At 43.0% G+C, this 21,825-nt stretch overlaps 1 protein-coding gene across 2 annotated transcripts in view; it reads right to left on the bottom strand.

The window, feature by feature from the left end:
- The window catches only part of MYO1A (myosin IA), a 239,212-nt gene that overhangs the window by 141,588 nt on the left and 75,799 nt on the right, over positions 1-21,825 (bottom strand). For both annotated transcript variants that reach the window (XM_069230771.1, XM_069230772.1), the window contains exons 7-8: positions 12,467-12,530; positions 3,705-3,803 (exon numbers count right to left, since the gene is read on the bottom strand). In XM_069230771.1, the coding sequence (XP_069086872.1) occupies positions 3,705-3,803; positions 12,467-12,530 (163 nt within the window). The remainder of the gene's footprint in view (positions 1-3,704; positions 3,804-12,466; positions 12,531-21,825) is intronic.

Here is a 21,825-nt window from a genome sequence, read left to right on the forward strand (position 1 = left end):
CAATCTGGGGAAAGCATTAGCCTCTATGAAGGGATCTCTACGCTTTTGGAACAAACTACCGCTCTCTCCACCAGGCAGAATGGCGATTGCGAACATGTTGATCCTGCCCAGGTTGTTATATTATTTCGCGGCCCTACCACTCATTTTACCAAGGAGCTTTTTCAGTAAACTGAACACAATATTACTACAGCTCATATGGGGTGGCGGGAGAGCGCGTGTGGCATTATCCACACTGCAGCATCCGGTGGAATCGGGTGGAATGGGAGCCCCCAACTTTGAACTCTATTATGCTGCGGCACAGCTACAGATACAGCTCTGGTTCCATAGCTCATCGACAGCCGAGTCTGAATGGCTGCAGACTCGGCTAAATGGAATCCAACTGTTGTCTTGGCTGTCCAAAAAGCATCCCAAAAGCGCATCTACCAACCCATTGCTGGCCGTAGCGCACGTTTGCTGGGGGAGATATGTCCAGAAGGGGCGCGGATCACTCCCATATACCCCGTTAATTCCGCTGGACTGTCTCCCTGGACTATACCTGACTCACCCACACTCACTGTCGCCATGGTTGGAAGCAGGGATACAGTCAGTGGGAGACTGTTTCGAGGGTGGTAAACTAATGTCGTTCGAAGACATCCGGGCCCTCACTGCAGTGAACCCCGGCCAATTTCTGGCATATTATACAATATGCCATGCAATAAAAAAAATATGGGGAGCAGGCGCCTTAGAACCAGAGACTTCTCCCATAATACATCATATTTTGCAAAGTGATGCACGAACTAAAGCAATATCAAGCCTATACAAAACACTCAGTAAACCCCTGGAACCCTATCTGGAGAGGGCCAGGGAGAGATGGAACTCAGTCCTCCCTGATCCGATCCCTCTAGAAGATTGGACAAAAGCATTGTCTTACGCACGGGGTGTATCAAGGAACCCTAGATTCCGGTACACCCAGTTCAACTTTATACACCAAACGTACTTATCACCGGCTAGATTGAAGCGGATGTTTCCAGGCACGGGTCCGTCGTGCCCTAGATGCCTGGAGCCATCGGCTCACTTTTACCATATGGTCTGGGATTGCCCTCAGGTGCAAACAGAATGGAAAAAGGTGGTGAAGGAGACCTCAGAATGGACAGGGCTAGAGCTATCAGCGGGCCCCAGGCCTTGTTTGCTGGGAGTGAGGTCCGGAGTAAAAAAACACAGACACCTGTACAGGTTTGTGGACTTGTCCTACGTGATGTATAAAAGGCTGATAGCAATGCACTGGAAAGCTACAAAGTCCCCTGACCAGAAGTCCTGGCACACCCTCATTCTCCGGTGGGCCCGCACGGAGCTTCAGGTGCTTAAAAAACTGGCACGGGCGGGCCAGCCACACACGGGGTGCGACATTTGGGAAACACTGGTAACTAAGCTTGAGACAAAGAACGATAATAAACCCCCATGAAGGGGGATGCAGAACACAAAAGATGAATACATCAGGACCCCCACTAGAAATAATAAAATAAGAGCCCAACTGGACAAGAATGTAGTTAATGGGTGCAACTCCCCACACCTCCCTAGACCGCGAATAATTAGATCAAGGGTAATACAGCTGGAACACAGGGGGAGATAATGGGCAAGACTTAGATATATTTTCCGCTTACTTATACTGATCACAAACGGGATCGCACTTATTCACCTTCCGTGACCCGACTAAATAGAAACCGGAGCCCCATAAGAACCACTAGCGGGACCTCCCGGAGCTGCAACAAAAATATAAATATAATACTATGTGCAAAACAGTAGGTAATAATTACTGAATGTAATGATTGCAATAAATGTTTCGATAGGTGTGCAAACGGGGGGGTTTGTTTGTTATTAAGCAACATTATCCAGATAATTATGATCCAGTATCATTGTGTGACAACTGCTTGTATTGCAAATCTGCTATATAAAATCAATAAAATAAATTTTTTTAAAAAAAATAGATTTCTGCTAGTTTTGGTGTAAATCTGTCCAGTGGTTCGGCAGCTATTCCTGTTCAAAATCCCTAATAAAAGATGAATGAAGAAAAAGAGTTTCACTCCACCCCCCTTTTTCTCGGCCCCCGCTTGGTATATCATCTCAAAACTTTCCATGCAGAAGCTGAAGTGAGTGTCGTATTTTTTTGAAAAATTTGTGAAGATTCATTGAACTACGCCAAAGTTATTAGCAAAACAAAAAACACTTTTTATAAAGAAAACAGGTCCTAACTATAACTACTTACTGGCAACCGCCATTAGAAGATTTATATACATGTACATACACAAGCAGGGGTTTTCGCTCTGCACTCTTCATCCATTAGTATGTGTAAACATCATACTCATATTCTCATTTTTTTTCCGCCCACCAGGGCATGGGGCAGTGGGTTGACCCACGTCATCCACTGACTGTCTTGCTAAACGAATGAAGGTATCTTTCCTGATTGCATATATACAGCTGCCTCAAGAGGGGTGCACAGTGCCAGGGCTGGTGTGACTGACCTGCTGGGCCACTCCTACATTGTGATATGATGTCTGTCAAGTTTTTGCGTTTCCCAAAAAAGTAATTAAAGACAGTGCACGCTTGCTATGACTAGACCTATTGGCTTTGCCATTGTTTAGTGTTCTTGTTAAGTCTGAATAGTTCTTTTTTCTCCCTCTTTTGCTGTGCCCCCTAGCACAGTCAGTCCTTCTGAGGTGCCGTGTTAATTTCCAGTGTCTAATGAGAAAGCTATAGCTGGCACTTAAGTAAAGCTTTGTCAGTCTAGACAACTGCATTGTTTAAAGTTTTGTTGTACGTTCACCACTTTTGAAGCTACCCACACATCTTGTTGTGACTGAAAATAAACAGGTGAGGAAGGTTGGCGCTCCCGTGTTGTGATAGAAAAAGAAGCCTTTCTTACTGGATACTAGGAAGCACCCTATCAGCACCATACTATTTTGCCAGACACACCGGGCTTCCTTGGACTATTCCTGAGTATTTTTTTTTAATATATCTGTCTTCATTACAACTTTAAATCTGCTTTTAAAAAGCTACCAGGCTTGAATCCCACCACCATCACTGTCACTGCCTCTCTGCCTGGTAGATCCTAAAACTTGAATGCAACACATGGCCTCTTTCGAACACCAGAGGCCTGATTACGACCTTGGCGAAGGGGATTACTCTGTCCCAAAGGTGACGGATATCCCTTCCGCAGCATTAGAAGTTCCAGTATATTCTATGGAACTTGTAAAACCGCGAGCGGGATATCCCTCATGTTTGGGACGAATTAATGCTCTCAGCCTAAATCGTAATCAGGGCCAAAGTGGTTTAAGAAATTACAGGGACCGCAAGTGACAGATAAATGCCTTATTATGAATACTCATGAAACTGGTTTCCTCATTATCATTGTGGTTAGAACTATTAAAAATGATTTCTTCGTTTTACAGGACTACAAAATAAAATATTTCGACTTTAGCTTTAAAAGCAAACTTTGAAAGGGTACCTCCCAACATACAAGATAGCAAGTACGATAGTTCAGTGGGACAAAGTGCCTACTGCATCTGAAGGTCACAGAGTCGAATCCTGACAGCATGGGCCCAGCCTATTATCTTACTGGGGTGGCTGAAATGCACGTCTTTGAGGAGGGTGAGATATTCTTTAATATACTATCTAGGGCACCAAGAGGTGGTCCTTCTCGTAGGGCGAGACTGAGCTGCCGTACTTACTCAGCAAGTCGGGTGCCCCTCCGGCGAGCAGCTGGTAGTAGATGTGGAAGTTCCTTTCGCCTTTCACGTGCTTCACAACGCGGGACTTCTCCAGCAAATCTGTAAATGCCCAAAACAAAAAACGTAGTGAGTGAGTTAAAGAATTGAGTGTCCACAAAAACACAGCTTACAGCTATTTTTGGTCGCGCATACTGGACAGCACATGTGCTGTCTGTTGTGAGGCATAGTGTGGCATACCATGATCAAGGAGGAGCTTGGAGCCCGCCTGTCGCTTACTATTGGTTGGCTTCACTGTCACTCTCATGTACCTGCTTCTCATTCGCTACCCAGCTTCTCAATCTTTTGTTTCATTCACCTAGGGAGCAGTGTCTCTTTATAATGTGTTTGCCTGGTGTCTTTGCTAATTGTATCTGCTAATTGTTAGGAAATACTTTTTTTATTTCTATTTAAGGGCTCACAGAGAGTGCATGTGTTTTTGAGCTGTCTCCTTTGTGTACTTCTCTCGTGTTGGGCCAGTCCCAGTGTGTTTCTCCCAGCCTCCCTCCCTGTTCCGCTCACCCACAAGTTTCTCCATGTTGCAGTCACACCTTCACCCTCCCCTGTGTTACGTTAGGGTGAACACCCGTCCATAATTTTCACGGACTGCCCATAATTTCACCCTGCCATCCGTTTTCTGTGATGAAAGGCTTAAGGGACAGCATCTGACAGTAATTTCAGCCTTTCACCTAAAGGACAAAATGTAATTAGGACAGATCAGTTTCCCCAGCTGGATTGAAAGGCAGGGAGTCTCCTGTGCTCTAAGGGAGGGAGGGGCAGACAGATAAGAAAAGACCTTCATGCCAGGGTGTCTCCTTCCCTAAAGAAATGCAAATGTGTGCAATTGGTAAATCTGCAAATGTAAAGGGGCTTGGAAACATACTTTGACTTTAATCAAAGGAGTCACTTGAAGCTTTCTGATGACAAAAACATTTTCTTTTAGAGAGATACAGCAAGGGTGTTCCAAGGTGAATTATGGAGTGTGTGGTTTTATTGGACTGTTATAAAAAAATTTAGTACTAGGTATGAACTGTATATTATTCAAATCTGTATTTTAGAAGGACTTTTTTTTATTTAACCAAAATGTATTTGCGCATTTTGTAGCAGCCTGTATAATGATCTGTGTAATGCATGTTTTGAATAAGGGCTTACAAATCCACAGTTCTTTCAGGGACCTCAGTACCTCATAGTACTAACAAATATTGGAAAAGCCAATAGGCCTCGTCTACACAAGAGTTATTGGCTTTGCCAGTGTGTTTTAGCCATGTTATACACCACAGTGGCTGCTGTTCACCATGGCTAAAGGTTGGAGGCGAAGTGGTGTAAAATGGAGTCGGTGGCATATGACCAGTGGCGTAAAGCGCAGTGAGGTGCAGCAGTTGCTTAAAGTGCATTGGCATAGAGTGCAGTGGTTTAGAGTGCAGTGGCGTGGGGCAGAGTAGAGTGGCATAGAGTGTAGTGGATTAGAGTAGCATACACTAGAGTGGCAGAAAGTGCAGTAGTGTAGAGTGGTGCAGTGGCATTGAGTGCAGAGTAGGCTCATGTAGCATAGAGTGCAGTGGTGTAGAGTGGTGCAGAGTGGAGTGGTGCAGAGTAGAGTATAGTGGCGTAGAGTACAGAGTGGAGTGGGGTAGAGTACAGTGGCGGAGAGTGTAATGATGCAGAGCAGTGCAGTGCTGTAGAGTGGCACAGAGAGCAGTGACGTGGAGTACAGTGGTGCACAGTGGAGGGCGGTGGCGTACAGTGCAGTTTAGAGTGCATTGGCATAGAATGCAGTGGCATAGAGTGGCATGGGGCAGAGTAGACTGGCATAGAGTGCACTGGAGTAGAGTGGCATACAATAGCGTGGCAGAGAGTGCAGTAGTGCAGAGTGGTGCAATGGCATAGAGGGCAGAGTAGACTTGCATTGCATAGAGTGCAGTGGCGTGGAGTGGCCCAGAGTGGAGTAGTGTAGAGTGGTGTAGAGTATAGTGCTAAGGACTGCAGTGGCATAGGGTGCAGTAGTACAGAGTAGAGTGGTATACAGTGCAGTGTCAGAGAGTGCAATGTTGCAGGGTAGAGTGTCAGTGCAGTGATGTAGAGTGACATAGAGTGGTACAGAGAGCAGTGGCGTAGAGTACAGTGGTGCAGAATAAAGGGCAGTGGCTTACAGTGCAGTTGTTTAGAGTGCATTGGCATAGAGTACAGTGGCAGAGTGGCATGGGGAAGAGTAGAGTGGCATATAGTGCAGTGGAGTAGAGGGGCATACAATAGAGTGGTGCAGTGGCATAGAGTGCAGAGTAGACTGTAATCGCACAGAGTGCAGTGGCATAGAGTAGTGCAGAGTGGAGTAGTGTAGTGAGGTGCAGAGCAGAGTATAGTGCTGTAAACTGTAGTGAAGTATAGTGGAGTTATGCAGAATACAGTGGTACAGAGTGTACTGGAATAGAGTGCATTGGTGCAGAATGCAGTAGTACAGATTAGAGTGGTGTAGAGTATAGTAACGGCCAGTGCAGTGTTGCAGAGTAGTGTCAGAGTGCAGTGGCGTATACTGCAGTTGTTTAGAGTGCATTGGCGTAGAGTGCACTGAAGTAGAGTGCAGAGGTTTAGAGTGCAGTGGGGCAGAATGGTGTAGAGTGCAGTGGCGTTGAATAGATTGTTTCAGAGTAGAGTTCAGTGGCATAGAGCGGAGAGGTGTAGGGTAAAGTGCAGTGGCATAGAATGCAGTGGCTCAGAGTGTAGTGGCATGAAGTAGATTGCTTCACAGTAGAGTGAAGTGGAGTGGAGAGGTACAGGGTAGAGTGGAGTTGCATAGAGTGGCATAGATTGTGATGGCATAGAGTAAAGTGGTGTAGAGTGCCATGGCATAGAGTAGATTAGAGTGGTGTACAGAGTATTGATGTAGAGTGCAGGGGCATAGAGTTGAGTGTTACAGAGTAAAGTGCACTAGTATAGAGTGTATTAGCATAGAGTGCAGTGGCGTTCAGTGCAGTGTTGCAGAGTGGCATAGAGTGGAGTTGTGCGGACTAGATTGGTGTTGCCTAGACTGGAGTGGTATAGTGTGCAGAACGTAATGGTGTAGAGAGGCGTAAAATGCATTGGCATAGAGTAGAGTGGTACAGAGTAGAGTAGAGGCATAGTGTGAAGTAGTATAGAGTGCAGTGGCATAGAGTGGAGTGGAGTTGAGAAGAGTGCAGTGTCCCACAGTGCAGTCGTATGGAGTGGTGTAAAGTGGAGTGATGCAGAGTACAGTGCAGTGGTGTGGAGTGATGCAGAGCCGAGTGGAGTATGCATGGTGTGGTAACACACTGCCATTACAGACAACACATTTTGATTGAAATGACCATCATATTGCATAGACATACCGTTTTTCACATAAAACTATACCGTGCACAGACGATGATGTGTGGAAATTGCAACACCTAATGCAATGATTTGTTTCAATCATAAAAAGGTATTTGTTTCCAGCACAGTTCAGAATTAACAAAAATGTGCTTCATTTGTACTCCTAATTCTGATATGTTGTGAAGTTTATTTAAATGTTGTCATGTGATAGAAAAAACTCTTTCCTAACCTGGGTATCCAGCAAGATTGTCGCATAAAACCTCTCACTTTGAAGTCAGAGAAAGAAAAGTAAACACTAAGGGCCAGATGTAGCAACTTAAAAATTTGCGAGGTGCAAAGTGCGAGTCCATGCGACTCGCAATTTGCACCTCGCAAATTGGTATGCAGTACGGTGTCTCAGACACCGACTGCAACTCGCTATGGGGTCGCAATGACCCACCTCATGAATATTCATGAGGTGGGTCGCAAATTGCGGCCCCATAGCGAGTATAGGCACTCGCAAACATGGAGGCCTGCTGTCGTCAGCAGACCTCCATGTTCGTTACTGCTTTCAATAAAGCATTTTTTTTTTTTAAGTGTAGCCCGTCCTTAAAGGAAAACGAGCTGCACTTAAAAAAAAAAAACGAAACCTTTGGTCCATTCACAAAGTGGAAGGGGTCCCATGGGGACCCCTTCCAATTTGCGAGTGGGTTACCATCCACTTGAAGTGGATGGTAACTGCGATACCACGCGGTCGCAAATGGTATTGCATACCACTCAGACTCGCAAATAGGAAGGGAACACCCCTTCCTATTTGCGATTCTGAAATGCATATTGCGAGTCGGTACCGACTCGCAATATGCATTTCTGCATTGGGAAACGCGTTTAGCGAGTCGCAAACGGCAATTTTTGCCGTTTGCGACTTGCTAAACGTTTCCTACATCTGGCCCTAAGTTCCCACCGAAGACAGAGCCTGACATTTGACCTTGTTCTTTGAATGCACAACAAATGTGATGAGATAAGAACAAGATTTACAAGCCTGTTTACAGAAAGGGAGTACTCAGAAGGATACTGTAAATAAGGTTTGGGCAAGGGAAGGGACAAACTCAGGCTGCATTGCCTAAAACAAATAAAGCCAGCAAATTGCATGCAACGAAATGTGAGTTACAAACCACAAAGACAATGGCAAGCAACGGGCGGAATGCATTCCCAAGGAAGTCCTATGAATGCACTTAAAGTGACAGCCGTGGGATACTTTGTGGGGAAAGTCCAGTATTTTAGTCCAGTCCGTATCTTACAGAGGTTTGGCCACATCAATCACCCAGGTAGTATGACAAGAAGATCTGGAGTGGTCTCAATGTTGCAGGAAAGGTCTGTACACCCATTCTATCAGTTTGCCACCTGTCCCTTTGGTGTAGGGCTTCTGGCACATCTCATGAAGGTTTAGTGCTAGGTGGCAAACATGAAATAGAGCATCTAATGATTGTTTAAGGTGGTTGTAAGTAAGGAGTTGACCGGTGTGAAGATGGTAGTCTGCACCAGGGTTTGGAAATTTAGTAGCTCACCATCCAGAAACAAATCCCCCAATTTTAGGACACCTGCAGCATGCCACTGATGGAGTTGCTCTGAGCACAGCCACTGAGTGGGAAGGCTTAGCAAAGGTAGTGCAGGAGTACAGGGTTTCTTCGTCTCAGTGAGCTTACAGGTTCTAGCAAAGCAAGAGAAAACTGTGCATGATAACCCCTGATGGTGATCCGTAGAATGGCCGGTAGGAAACAATGAGCAGTGCAGTAAGCCCTACTTAAAGTCTTTACAGATAAATCCCATCTCATGCAGGGGGGGGCAGGCTGAAAGCCAGCGAGCCACCCCTTGGACCTGTGCAGCTAAAAAATAGCCTTCCAAGTCCAAAAGGCCTAATCCACCCACAGTCATGGGTAGTTTTAGATTGGAAGGAGCTACCTGACGGCACCCCAGCGACCAAATCAAATGTGTGGCATGTTTGAAGAAGGAAACAAGGATGAGTAGGGGAAGGTTTGCAAAAATAATACTATCATCGAGGTAGCACACCATCTTCACTAGTGCCATGTGGCCCACTACAGAAAGCAGAAGAGAAGACCAAAAAGCAAACTGGGCTCGGAGGAACCGTGATGCTCTGGCGAGATTTCCATCCTGCAAATCAGTAGGTGAATGGTAGATATTAATCTCTAGCTATCGAAAGATAACTGGTTCCCAGTTCAATCTGAGGTCTAATTGTCTATAAAGGGGAAAACAGTGCCATATGTTAAAGAAACACTAATTACATTTTAAATTGTTTACATTTTGTTTGTGCAATTTACATCCCAAGTATGTTGAAGATTCTCTGTGTACTTGACACTTAGGGATAACCCGGATCACTAGTTTGGCTTTTGCTCAATTTCAAAACCATTTGAAGACATGGACAAAGCGGGCAATTGCCTTGCACAACCATGCAAGGGGTCTGGCCCCTGCTCACCCTTCACAAGCACGAACAGTGGACCATTGCACTAGAAGAGTTTGCCAAGGTGGGTGGGTGCTGCTTGTTCAACAACTTGACAGTGCCTCTTCTGTTTCTCGCCTGTCTGTAGAGACATCTCCCCAGGGACCCCATACCTTCCGATAGTCTTGGTGGACCCACGTTGTCTGATTTTAGGAATTGTCCCACCTTGTTGTACTCTCATTATTTTATCCGGTTCTTAGCAACAACCTCCCATTTGATCTCAGTTTCATCCTCCTCTTTTATTATATTTGATTGGTAGTCCGGGCTCCCAGTTCTGAGATAAATGTAGAGCCCCAGACATACACTCTAGTGATGTGAGACTACAGAGAAGTTGGGGGTACCTCACATCCTGATATTAGGTGCAAGACTGTCGCCCACACTATCTGTCCTGCCTCATTAAAAAAAAATTAGGTTGAAAGTCCATGGGCAGTTGGGGTGAGCCAGATGTTTTTGTTCAATTTGTTTAAACTAGCATAAGGTTAATTACTTTAATGTTTCCCAAACTGTTTCCAAGGGTTTTAAAATGTTCAGAAACATAATTAAAATGTTGTTGTTACTTTCTATTTAAGAAATATTGGGTAGAATTGGGTAGGGGCGATGGCCTTGACACAGTGCTGAAGGACATTAATTTACTACTGAACAAGGACATAATGTGACACCTGAATGTAGCATACCAGGAGGCAATTACAAAAAGACCACAGTGAATAAATAGTGCTATTTTAAAAAAGAGTAAATAAATGCTCTGATAATATACTGAGGCATGGCCTCTCTTGGGTATCTGTAAAACTGATGTTTGTTCTTCAATTTTTGCCCTGAATTTTGACCCTTTGTCCTGAATTTATTACAGTCCTGCCCAGAATTTGCCTCAATGTCAGGTGGTCACCCTATGTTACATGCTTGCCCATCGTCCCTCCCCCGTGTTAATACTGTGTCCCGTGCCCTCCCTCGTGTTGGTTCTATGACCCCCGCCCTCCCCGTGGTGCTTTAAAAACATATTTTAAAACATTTTTGTACATTTTGTTTTTAGTTGCATATCCGACTCGGATCTATAACTAAAAAATAAAAATGAACGCGTCATTTTGTAGGCACGCACGTCTATGAAATGGCGCACGAGGCTACCTAAAAGTTTTGTTTGGTTTTACTTTGGCCACTCTGCACTCTATCAAGGATGCTGTGCAGCGACAAAATAAACATTGGCAAAGCCAATACTTCACAAAACTGAAAGCCATTGGCTTTGCAACTGCTTGTTTAATGCGCGCCTACATTTTAAGTCCGGCTTAGGACCTCGTTACGACTTCGATCAAGGCAATTTCAAGAGGCTCCACATTTCTTGACCTGTTAATCCGGGGTCCAGAAACCATGGACGTGGTTCTACCAGCGGCAGATCTGAACCTGGTTAATCACAATGGCTGTGGCCATTGGCTACAACCAGAGGCGTGGCGTCCCACCCCTGCCCACCATAATACTGCCCCAGAATCTTCCTGACCTTCTCAGTCCTCTTGCCCCTCTGCACCCCAGCGCCCATCCTGCATCACTCCTCCGCTGCCATTTGCTCTCTTCTCCAAGCAGGCGGTAAATGGCAAGTGTTAAAGTGAAATGCGGCTAACGTCCCACATTGGTTGGTCCGCGTGTTATTCCCCATTCCAGCGCCAATAACTTTTAATAAATGTTATTTGTTCCGAGCTACTTTTAATACGGCGCTAAGTGGTACCGGCTTTTGCAGTATTTTAAGTGAGGTGCACTTTTTGTGGGAACTCTTTTGAGGTAGCAGTAATGTCTGCATGAATCCACAGGGCTGTAATGTACTGATTCAGAGTAACAATGCACATACATATTGGACGGCCTCCGAAATCGACAAACGGAGTCCCTCAGAGCATGAACGCTGACATGGTTACAAAATGCTGGCCTTGGGCAGCCAGAAAAGGCATCCTTCTATCTCTGCTGGTAAAAACAAAGCAAGCAGCAGTAAAGATGCCCCTTGGGACGCCCGCTTGCTGTGCACAGGACGCAGCTGACACCTAGACAACAGCGCCGCACTTTCTCTGCACTCCCTTCCTACTGAAGGGCTTTATCGAAGAGCTCACGCGCACTGAGGCCCCATTCACACAAAAAACCGTAAAACTACTCCTGCAGGTTTACTTTTCCAGTTCGAGTAAATTGTCCCTTATTTGGAACTCAAAAAGGTTTTCAGAATTACTCCTGGAAATCTGCAGCAATTGTAGTTGAATTCCATTTTTGTATAAGGGAATAAGCTCAGGCAAACGTCCCAGTGCGAGGACAAATGCACATGCTAACTTTCCCCGTGGAAAAAGTACTTTTTCCAAAGGAGAAACCGCCTCTCTTGAACCACCACAAATTCTGGGCGTGTCCCCCGCCTGTTCTAACCGTTCTGAGTCATTAACTCCTGTCTTTGACACAAAAAATTATCCAACCATACCCAGGATGAGAACGGGTCTGGAAAAAGTCTGTTAACCTTTTTAACAGTATTAAATGTGCAGAATTTTGAGGGCATTTCTTCCTGGGAACTCCCATTTCCCGTTCCAGGAAGTACATTTACTCACACAAAAATATTTTTCAGTGTTCAAAATCGCCTTATGTGGCTATCGTATGTGTTTCTACTCTTCGAAAAAAGATTATTTGTACACGCAAGGTAAATGTACACAGACAGATAGGTTTGTGAATCATTTCCATGTGTCTAACCCGGTATTTACAGGGAGATGTATTGTGGAAACTGCAATCTTGGTTCAATGCACATTACAATGGTTGTAAAAGGAAAGCCGAGGTTGTTCAAGTGACATGGAGTCATATAGTGACCGTATTCTAATAGCCATGTCCTGAAGTCTCTGGCCATGTAACATTTAACTTAAAACGCCTTCAGATACATTTGGGGCATGTTCAGGAGACTCACAGTTGGTGATGACGCCGCCGATAGGTTCCCCTTTGAAGTCGAACTCAATGTCCATGTATTTTCCCTAAAGGATGAAAAAGAAGATGTTTTAATCAATAGCCAAACTGTGCTTCAGTGATATCAGGTTCTGATTGGCTACTAATGCTGCTGAGCTTTGGGTGGGAATCAGCTAATTGGCCTCACAATTAGGGTTGGGCAAAGTTGTGAAAGTTCACAATCTCGAACCTCATTAAGCTGTTAAAAAGATCTTTCAAAGTTTGTGAGCTTGAAGACATTCTTTTTTACAAAGTAGATAAAAAGAACTTATTTTAAACGATTTTTGTGTAAAGAAATTAACAAAACCAACATTATCAAGAGCTTTTTTTGCAGCAAAAATAAATGTTTGCAGCAAAAATCTTCCACAATATTTTTTTAGCAGGACGCTTTACAACTTTATGAAGAGGAAAAGAGGTGCACAGTAAAATTATGATTTTGCACAGTCCCACTCCTAAAATTATGCTTGGAGGCAAATGTCTACTTGGCCGGAAGCAACATGGGGGTGCAGAGGGCAGAAGCGCAAAGTCGGCTGGTGACACTTAAAAGTGGCGGGGCGTAAAAGTCTAGGCACGATTTTTATGTAGCGAGTGAAGTGAGCAAGCTCAATGGACAAATGTGGGGTCCAGGGTGAGTTGTCCTCCCAAGAAAGATTGACAAATGGTGCATTTGAAAGGAAATACATTTAGAGAGAAAGCAAAGTTTACGAAACAGTGGGAATGTATAGACTTGAAATATTAACCACATTAAAAATGGCCCCATATCTTACTGCATTAATATGTTCACCCTTTACTTAAATGTGTGAAGAGTAAACTTCAACAACTTCAGGCCCTTTAAAGTGTGTGCTTACCCAGTGTCTTGCACTGCATGCAGCATCCACTTTGGAAGAAAATGCTCTAACCAGGCATCAAGAAGCACCCACAGCTGCTGGCTGCAATCAGTCTTACAGAAACATGTGCAGACAGGTCTTTAAGTGGGATGAAAAAAGTGGCGGCTCTCTAAAAGGGAACATGCAAAATACATTTCTGTGATTCCCATAGGGTGCCACCCGACCTGTATTTTGGTTTCTCTTTGAGATGTTATTGCATCCAGAAATATAACACAACAACTGACCGACACCTAAGACCTGTCAGTACCGTTGCCTTTGTCAATGGCTGTTAGCTGTTTAAGATAAATGAGTTACAACAATGATTAGTTATAAATAACTAACATTGGAAATGTTTCAATTCTGAAATTGTGAGACTGTGAATTACATAATATTTAGGCCTGTGGAAGGAGTAGGGCCGTCCGATATGTCGCTTTGTGTTAGGTATGTTTGTCCTTTTTCTCTTTACATTTCAACTTCCTCTCTCCCCTTGGGGAAGAGGGAAACAGCACCACTACACCTTTTTCTGTGTGTAAACGGCCACTTTATTGGAAACAGGTGCACTTACAATATCAATACCCTGGCCTCATGCATCACAAATCTAACCACCTCACTATATATCCAATTTTACCTAACCAAAACGCTCCCCCTCCCCTATGCTCCCCTCCTCCCTCCTTTTCCCTTAACCTTGCAGTTTCTTAATATACTCTTCCTTTTTGTAACGCTTTCTTTGCTGAATCTGTTTTGTCACCTTAATAGCCTCTTGCTGCCACCTACCCATTGAACCAGCAAGTCTCCAACCCCTAATGCCAAATTTCCTGTCTGTGTTGTCCTGCTGCTGTCCACCCCCTTCCAATGTGAAAGTGTCTTGGCAGATTTGCAGTCCATCTGTTATTGTTGTCATGTGAACAGTCTCTATCTCCACCTGCACCTCTTCCCAGCGACAAAATACAAATGCCGACCCTCATGCACCCATTAACCATAAAAGGCACCTCTCAATTCTCCTTTATCCCCTCTGGTGGCATTCTACAAAATGGCCCCCTATATATTGCCAATCCCATCACCCAAAAAGGGCCCAAAACGGCACCTGTGGGCGGTACCACCTTCCCCAAACCTCCAGGGGGAGGGGAGGGGAGACCTAATTTCTTCGGCAATCCCCCACCCCCTTCAGCACCCTCTTTTCACTCTCCCCTAAATGCACCTCTTAGCATCACCCTCATTTTACCCACCCCAAACATACACTAACTCTTTCACATTTGAGCACTTTATTTCCTTTTGTTGTTGCATTCTGAATATTTTGACCTCTGTGCAACCCCTTCACACACATTTACACTGAATTTCAATTGTGACTGCAATACATGACCATTGTTCTATGTGCTCTGCAGAGATGCCAACCCATTGACAGGCGCTTTGCTTTACCTTCAGCCTCAGCACCAGCACTCTCAATCAAAGCCCCTTGGCACTATGCAACAGTAATACAATACACAGAAACACAGCATGATGAAATAGCCAACTCTTAGGGAATGCAACATTAAGTAAAACATGAGAATTAAGAGGAACTAAATAACTTTTTTTAACATTAATTGTTTGCATATCAATCCATGTTTTGGCATTAATGCTAAAGGCATGACGATATGGCCAGTTTTAAAGACATACAACAGATAAGTGTCTTTACTGTAAGTACATATTTATGCCTTTGCGCTTGACTCCGATATTTGGAGCACTTTCGCAGGGGAGTGTGAAGTGTACTTGTCTTTTAGATGGATTTCGTGACAGAACAAATACAGCAGCTCCACTTTTAAAGGAGCCAGCATTATGCAGCTAGGGCCTGGGGGTGTCACAGTGGGGGAGGTTAGTGTGACAAGGGTCTCAGTACAATAAAAATAACACAAGATTAGCAGAATAACACTTCCCATTATCCCGGATGGGAAAAGGGTGGGATCTAAGCATCTGAATTACAGATGGCTGTCATCACGCAGGGATGAAGACTCTGACACCTGAAACCATGACACTAAAAGCGTCACTGCCCTATAGTGGATACTGCCTTAGATCACAATGGAAATGAAGGGCTTTAGAGCTGTCAGCCCTGTGTTGTAGGTCACAGTGTAGAAAGTTGATTTACTGCCTGGCTTTCGTCTCCTGCTTTAAAGCAAGGTGGGGCAGGCAGCCTAGGGCAGACAGACAGCCCAGACTTAAATGCATTGATTTGTTTAGAGTTACCATCGTTCGATTGCATCGCTGCACAAATTGATCTATTTATTATTGCAGTAAATGTGTAGGAATTTCAGAGGGACACAGCCCCTCAGCCCTATCGGAGACAACGCCACTGCTGAAGCGCATCGGAGGGCATAGTGGGGAAAACACAGAACTGTGACAAAGAGAGAGAGAGCAGCTTGGGGAGCAAGCAGGTGAAAGCGAACACTGTGGAGCAGGTCAGGAAGAAGCACTCAGTCAAGAAAGAAACAGGGAGCTGGAAAAGTACACAAGCGCAAGTGCAACATGGGTGGGGAGAACCACACAAGCAACAGACAGAAACAAGATTGCAGGGGAATGTAAGTATGCAAGAGAGATTACTGGAAAATATATGCACTCCCATCGAGTGCATAACCAAAAAGAAAACAAGCATCGGCAAAGCCAATAGGTATAATCTTTGGGACCTGTTGGCTTTGTCGATGGTTTTTAGTTAAGTTGTAGAGCATCCCAGATGTTGTGCAAAATGACTAAAGTGGAAACAACAACAAAGTTATGATGAAGCAGGTCATTTGATGAGCACATGCAAGCATGCAAAATAACAAATGCCCTTTGTTTTCTCTTTTGGATCAGTAAATAAAAAACAAGTGTGAACCTATTTTTTTATTTTTTTCTAAAAGCAGGTGGGAGAAGCAACACTGCAAGCAACATGGATACAACTAACATGAAGCTTTGGAGAAAGAGAAGCACACAAACTGCAGAAAGGAATGAGGAGCAGAGGGGGTGCTGGAGAAGCACATGGGTAGAGAGAAAACCCAGAGGAGAAACACTCCAGGCTGAATACAATATGGAGGGGGGCACGGGAGAAGCATGCCGATGAGAAAAAAGAACTACAGTGCATGGCAAGGTGGGCAGAAAAGTACCTGAGGGAGACAGCTGGAAAACACATGCACTCTCATGGAGTACTCAACCAAAGTTTGAAAAGTAGTGGCCAAAAGGTAAGCAGAGGAAGGGCACATGTAATGAAGTCATGCTCTAGAGGAAGGATGAAAACAATAACAGGATGGAAAGCCCACACAAGCTGATGAATAAAAAACACGCAAATGAAAGCAATAATTAAGCCAACTAATGGTAAGCAATGAGTGAGCACAAAGTCCACTCTAAAACTGACAAAAGGGCTTTTCGTAAACAGTCAGCTTGCGCTGTTCAAAAATCAAAACCTAAAACTTTACAATCTCACATATTTTGGCAAATGATCTGAATCATTCCACTAGTTCTGGCCACAGTACAACCTAAGGATGGCATTTCACACAAAACTTCCAGTCACTATGGAGTGAATGTCAACAACAGTAAATGGGGTATTAATGTTGTAGGGCCAGCCACACACTCAGGATCATTTATGTTTAAGAAACAAAAGGGAAGAGCACCCAGTTGTATCAGCTCTCACAATGAGTGCAGCAAAGACTAAATTAATTGACTATTTTTATTTTAATTACGTTAATTTCACTAGCAAGATAAGGGACGCTATTTGAGAATTACAATCAAGGTGAGCAGGCTTTGTATTTTAAGAGGTAGACCAAAAGCTACTCCCAAAGAATCCCGTGTCCTACTACATCCAATTTGCTCTTTTATTGTATGAAACTTGTATGAAACAGTCTCAGTGCAAAATAGAATAAATTAACAAAGAGAGCGCTGCAACAAACAAATAATTCACAGTTCCCCTTCCAGGTTCACAAGCAGACCCATGGAACAAGACACCCCAGCTTTTCCACTAACAATCTGCCACCTTTACCACACTCCACAATACTGTACTAGGTATAATGGAGCACTGGAAATCAATTATGAAATTAGGAACAATGATTTCGATCCCACCTTCCTTGAGCATGAAGCTCTTAAGGCTAGATTCAAAACAAAATGTACTCTATGCTACCCAGGCCCAGTGATGCGTTTCCCAATGGAGAAGTGGTAATTTGAGAATTGTCGGCCATCATTTGCTTTGCTCTTTTTGAAGGGACATCTTGAAAAGCTCTTTATTAGTTTTTCACTTCACAGTCGCTCATGACAGTCGCATCTACAATCAACAACAACAAATCCCACAGCGGGCTCCCTCCCACTCCTATCTCCATAGAGATACAATGCAGGCGGGGTACATTGCGCACCTAAGAGGGTGCCAGTGTCTATGAACCTCGCAATACTTGAGCTAAACAAAAAGAAAACAAACATTGGTATCAGTGAAGTAATGAAATTTGAGGGGGCTCTCCTGCAAAGTAGATGGAGAGGGCCCCCTTTTCCCACTCAGGAGCTCTCAGGCCTGCGTCTTGCTGTGCTGAGAACCCCCCTCCTCTCCCCCCCCTTCCCGGAGCTCGTGAGTCCCCCACTTTTTGCAGGGGCAGTGAGGGCTATTGTTACACTACTGATTAGTATGGCAATTAAACTAACACAGTAACAAGTGACCTTTGATTTTCTTCCACAGTGGTTAGGCTACCTCAGCCAAACTAGATTGTCTAGGGACACCCCCAATTAAAGAAGAACTTGACCTGTAACCCAAACCAGTGGGCCAGATCTATCCTCTAGTGAATGCCATCCTTGAAATAGCACAGTATTCTTGATGATGCTGTCTGAAGATCTACCCATATCTCAGCACCATCCACATGTAACACCATCAACCGACTGGAGGTCAAGCCTGAGCCCCCACTCACTTTCTTTTTCGGTGTCTTAGGCATTGTGCCATCAACAAGGTTTTGGCGCCTACCAGGACATCCCAATATGGCGTTTGTATAATATTAGTTCAGATCGACCAACCTGTACTCTAGTTTATTCTTTTTGGACCTGGGCATCCATCCCAAAAGGCAGAGACCAGGGACCAAGGACAATTCTTTTGCCACCAGGTCCGACAATTTCAGTGGTACTACTCGCCAAGGCTTTGCCATCTCAGGGCACTCCCACACCATTTGATAAAAGTGCACCTTGGGTGCACCACACCTGGGACATTGAAACGGGGTATTTAGGAACATATGTAAAATGTGCTTCAAGGAAAGGTATAATTGATGCAGGTAATTGAACCGAATAAATTTAAACCTGGATTTACGAAAGATGTGGTTGGTGTATGCCTTAGTAACAAACCACTGTTCATCTGAGATACTGAATCGAGGCATTGTGCCCATTTATCTCTAACGTCCTCACAGGGACACAACAGCTGCGACTGCAGGGCAGTATAGTGGTGTGATAGCTTTACGTCGATTGCCATGTGTTAGTAGGCACTGCAGTGTATCATCAATGGACAGCTCCAACTGGCCACGCAGGGATTGCAGCCAGTCATCTGCACACTGTATGCCATGAACTGGCCTGGTCCCATACTGAATATCTCAATCATGTTCACGAATGCAAACAGTTTATCCAGTTCATACACATCCTCTACTTCGGAAATGCGGGCCTGAATCCACCGCCATCTGTCATATTGATTTTTTACTATAACTAGTGTTAAAGAAGTAAATGCTAAATATTTTAATATATAAACGTAATATCATGTAAATTAAATATATTCCACTAATACTTAACACTATATATAAATACTTATATTAAACACAAAAACACATATATGTGCTTGTATTCATACATACATATATATATACATATATATACAGTGTAACAATTATTATAAACATTTATTTACATTACTTTCTAATATTTTAAATGTATTAATATGAACATTTATATGCATATATATTTGTATTAATACATTTAGAATATTAATAACATTCATAAATATTGTAACATAGTTTTATTAATTATGTTATGTTACACTACATATACACACATATATAGGCACCATACATATAGAAAAAAACAAATTTACAAAAAAAACAGTCAAATAAATTAAACAATAAAAACAAATATGACTTTTTAAAAACAGTAAACAATTAATGCTATAAAATCTACTCAACCAATATTTATGAATGCTATCAGAGTTTACGAAAATTACATACACTAGTCCCACTCCAGTCTCCACAACAGTAGGGAAAGCATTGGATTTTGGAGGGATGAAATTTACTATTGCCACTCCAGTCAAGGCATCAGTAGAGAAAGTGGTGGACTTCGATGGGGTAAAAATTACTATTCCCACTTTAGTCTCTGCAACAGTAGGGAAAGCTTTGGATTTCCGAGGGGTGAAATTTCATATTGCCACTCCAAACAGTGCAACAGTATGGAAAGTGTTGAACAGCAAAGATGTTCATTTTTTTATTCGTACTGCAGGTAAAGCAAGAGTAGGGAAAATACTTCACTTCAAACACATTACCTATATGAGTAACCCCATGAATGAAGAAAAAATAATAAACTCTTAATAAAAAATAATTGACATAATATGGATATATATATATATATATATATATATATTAAAAACAATTAATCAATTTACATACACAAATATATCAATTAATCAATGTTATTCAGTTAGTTAACTTCCACCCTGTAAATAATTAACCACAAATGAATAATTAATTGTCAAATAATTATTCCTCAATTAACTTCCTACCATTGACCTTACACAAACCAAGCATCCTGCAACTAAAAAGTAACTCAAATGAATATAGCACAAATTACATTATTAATAATCAATCAAATAATTAACAATTAATATTTAATTCTTATTTCTTAATTAACTTTCCACCATATACCCTTACAAACCCAGGAGTCTGCACTTAAAACATAACAAAAATATGTCATTATTCCACAATGTACATAATTAATAATGAATTAAATAATAATTATTAAATTAATTATCACTTAACTTCCCACTCTATTCCCCTACATATGTCCTATACTCCTACAAATATAGCAACCCACGCCTAAAATAGAACTAAAAGAAATCAGTATTACATAATTTAGATAATAATACCAAATACATAATTTTTTTTTAAATTGTAATTAATTAATTATTTTTTGTTTCATTAAATTCCCACCCTATACCCCTACAAACCCAACTACCTGATAAAACACTATAACTTACTATTATCAATGAAATGAAAAATCCTAAATCCCTCTAAATTACAAACTATATACCAATTATTAACAATTACACAAACAATAGACACTTACATTTTATGAATGAACTGAAACACATTAAATTAATTAAAAAATAATATTTTTTACAGCTATAGTATTGGAAACAATATTACTTAGTTAAAAAACTATATTTTTGCATCATGATATATTTGTGTCTCCCGATATTTACCACTCAATATTTGGTCTAAATACCGTATCTAGATCCACAAGGAAGGGGCCGATTAAGTATCCCAGGGATGTCTGGGAACAGGTAAAGCAAAAGTGTGAAGATCAATATTTTAGCCAATAGCCACCCGGCCTAAAGTGGGTAATGGGTGAACACACCAGACAGCTATCGACTGTCTCATTGCTGACAGCACCCTTCCTAGGTTCCCCTCACCAAGTCCTCCTTGTCATGATAGATGTTCACCCCTAGGTATTTGAAAGTGTCAGCCTCCCATAACAGTCTGGTGAGAGGGAGGGCAGCCCTCCCCAGAGTCAGATGTGTTTTGAGTGGAAATAAATACGATTTGGCGCAACTGATCTTGAGCACAGAGAGCAAACTGAATCTGTCTAAATAAGCCATTAACATGGCGAGAGACTCTCAGGATTGTGGGGATACATGAGGGTGACATCCCCATAAGGAGATAATATGCCACTCTACCCCAGAGGGAATTCCCCACTTCGCCCTCTGACTCAACAGGCATGCCAGTGGTTCCATCCCCAACATGAATTTGAGGGGAAAAAGAGAGCATCTCTGACGAGTGTCTTGGGAGATCTCAAATTCCCTGAGATAACATGACCAATTCATACTCTGGCCAGTGGTCTTGCATAGAAACTGCACCCACTACAGCACAGCAGCTTCTTAAGAATTATCTGAAGGTAAGGCCAGCCAACCATATCAAAGGCTTTATCAATGTCCAAAGACATCACTACAGCTGACTCCCTTTCCGCTCAATCTGCATCCATCAGGCCGATCAGTCTCCTAATATTCAAGAAGGTAATATGGGTAGGAAGAAGTCCATTTTGGCCAGTATGGATCACAGTTGACAATAGTGGCAGGCATCTGTTGGTCAGGATGTGACTCAGAATTTTATATACTTGACTCAGGAGGGATGGGGGTCCGGAGGAACAGACATCTAAGGGGTCCTTCCCCTGCTTAGGCAACACAACAGTCAGTGCCTCCCTCGTAGACCTCAGAAGTTCCTTCCTGCACATTGTAGTCTGA

Source organism: Pleurodeles waltl, chromosome 4_2, assembly GCF_031143425.1.
Source record: "Pleurodeles waltl isolate 20211129_DDA chromosome 4_2, aPleWal1.hap1.20221129, whole genome shotgun sequence".
Lineage (NCBI taxonomy): Eukaryota > Metazoa > Chordata > Amphibia > Caudata > Salamandridae > Pleurodeles > Pleurodeles waltl.